Below are 2,565 nucleotides of genomic sequence, written 5' to 3'. Positions count from 1 at the left end.
ATGCCGTGGGGTGTTGGTGGCAGCAATTCCCATGAGCCGGCAATGTGCCCTTGAGCCAAGAAGGCCAACGCCATCCTGGGCTGGATGAGAAGGGGTGGGTGTAGGGCAGAGAGGTTCTCCTGCCCCTCTGCTCTGCCCTGCTCACACCACAGCTGCAATCTTGTGTCCAGTGCTGGGCCCTCAGCTCCAGGACAGGAACTGCTTGAAAGAGTCCAGCAGGGCCACAAAGTGATGGAGGGAGTGGAGCATCTCCTGCTGAGGAGCGGCTGAGGGAGCTGGGGCTCTTGAGCTTGGAGCAGAGGAGACTGAGGGGTGCCCTCATTCCTGGGGATCCATTGGGAAAGGGCAGTGTCAGGAGGAAGGAGCCAGGCTATGCTCTGGGATGGCCAATGGCAGGACAAGGGGCAATGGTCCCAAGCTGGAGCACAGGAGGTTCAAGCTGAAGATGAGGACAAACTTTGTGAGTGTGAGGGTTATGGAGCATGGCCCAGGCTGCCCAGAGAGGTTGTGGAGTCTCCTTGTCTGCAGACACCCAAAGCCCTGGCCGTGTTCCTGTGTGACTGCTCTGGTGATCCTGCTCTGGGGGGGTTGCACTGGGGGAACTTTCCAGGGCCCTTCCCACTCCTGATACTCTGTGATTCTGTGAAAACCAAAGCTTCTCCATGGTGGTGACACCTGGCAAGCTTGGATCATGAAGCGTAGAAGTGACATCTCCTTGTGTGCTGCTGTGGGACGCGTTGTCCAAGGGCACATTTTCCCCCTTGATGAGGTTGCCATCACGGTGGGTGGAGGTCTGGGGGGATGCTACACCATAACACTGCCACTGCCCCGTGTCCTCCCCGCAGACCGGCCCGGCCTGATGAACGTGAAGCAGGTGGAGGAGATCCAGGACAACATCCTGCGGGCGCTGGAGTTCCACCTGCAGACCAACCACCCCGACGCGCAGTACCTCTTCCCCAAACTGCTGCAGAAGATGGCAGACCTGCGGCAGCTGGTGACCGAGCACGCCCAGCTGGTGCAGAAGATCAAGAAGACGGAGACCGAGACGTCTCTGCACCCGCTCCTGCAGGAGATCTACAAGGACATGTACTAAGGACCTGTTTATTTATGAGAATGAAGCCATTGGATTCCCAGCGAGACTCTTTGTACAGAAACCGAGCAAACCTTTCCCCACGTCTTCCATTTCTCCTACTGGAAACTCTTTTCTACGCCACCCTGACGTACGGTACGGAGGGCGAGATGCCGCAGGAGTTTGCAGCCACCACCTGCTAGCCCAGGGCTTCCGTTAACACACACTAACGCATCTACAACAGCAAATCATAAGCTACTCTTTTCTGTAACTACAGCCCCTTCAGCTGCTCCCGGGGGGCTCTGGAGGGGACGCTGGGGTTCCTGCGGCAGCTTTTGGGACAACACGGGATGCTCCGGTCACCAGGAGACCCCCAGCGCGGTGCAGGGCCAGCAAAAGCACTTACAGCGTGTCTTTATTTTCTCTTTTTCTATGTATTGCACTCCGAAGACGTCGTCCTGAGCTGTGAAGTCAGGGACTGCGTAATGAGAGGAAGTTTCTCCTTTTATTCCCAAAGAAAAGCCAGAGGATTTGCAGACGGGTAGCGCTGTCCATCTGGGCTGCAGCCTCCCCTCGCTGTGTCCCACAATGAACCGTGTGGTCCCTGCCTTCCCCCAAACGCTGCGTGGGAGCCCCTCACGGGTGTGCACTACATTGCCCTTGCTCCTGGTACCCCTGTTTCAGAGGGAGCCGGACCCTCAGCACCTCAGCGTGAGAGAGGGAGGGGTGGGGAGGTGGGAGGGCAAGGGTTTGACACCTAAAAATCCACTTTTGGAGCTGAGGCCGGAGTCTGCTGCTTCCCCAGGCTTTCCTGTGCAGACACCAGTTACCAAAAAGGTCTGTGCAGGGCCGGGGCAGGCCTGGTTGGGGTTTAGTGGGGTCACAGCTTGAGTCACAGCTCCCAGCCCGAAACCACAGGGGGCTCAGGGGGCTTTTGCAGGGCTCTGGAGCAAGCAAAGCCTTCAGCAGCCCCAGCGAGGGGAGAGCAAAGCCACGGCCGACCCGCAGTGCTCGTGGTGCTGAATGGGCAGTGAGCTGTCTGCTACCTGTGCCTCAGTTTCCCCTCTGTGAAAGGGACTGGCACCAGAGCAGGAGCAGGAGGATTAAGGAGTGCATTGGCTGCAAGGAGCTTTGTCAGACCCAATATAAAAGCACATGGATGATGGAGCCTGACCAAGGAAGCAGCCCTTGCCCATCTCCAGCTCGGGGGGTGCCGAGCAGCCTTATTAAACCATGGATATTCCCAAGGAGGGGCTGTGGGAGCAAAGGGGTCGGGTTTATTTTATTCTCTTCAGGGTAGCAGATTTCCCTGGTGCAATAAATCCCGTAACACCCCAAAGGGAAGAGCGCTGAGCTTCCCCTCCATGTCACAGCGCTGGCCGGTCCCAAACCTGCCCCTGCTGCCACCCTCTGGCTCCTCGCCGTGCCTCAGTTTCCCTGCCCTCTGTCCCCTTCCCCTCCCTACCTCGCAGGGGGGTGATGAATTACCGTTTCTA

General features: G+C 57.9%; 1 protein-coding gene across 3 annotated transcripts in view; it reads left to right on the top strand.

Annotated features, from left to right (window-relative positions):
- Positions 1-1,093, top strand: part of PPARD (peroxisome proliferator-activated receptor delta) — a 5,880-nt gene extending 4,787 nt beyond the window's left edge. For all 3 annotated transcript variants that reach the window (XM_010191652.1, XM_010191653.1, XM_010191651.1), the window contains one exon: positions 846-1,093. In XM_010191652.1, coding sequence (XP_010189954.1) covers positions 846-1,093 — 248 coding nt within the window. The remainder of the gene's footprint in view (positions 1-845) is intronic.
- The last annotated feature ends 1,472 nt before the right edge of the window (positions 1,094-2,565 follow it).

This window comes from Mesitornis unicolor, unplaced genomic scaffold, assembly GCF_000695765.1.
Source record: "Mesitornis unicolor isolate BGI_N332 unplaced genomic scaffold, ASM69576v1 scaffold44529, whole genome shotgun sequence".
Taxonomy (NCBI): Eukaryota; Metazoa; Chordata; class Aves; order Mesitornithiformes; family Mesitornithidae; genus Mesitornis; species Mesitornis unicolor.
Note: the sequence above shows the minus strand (reverse complement) of the source record. Positions and strands in the feature narration are given on the sequence as shown.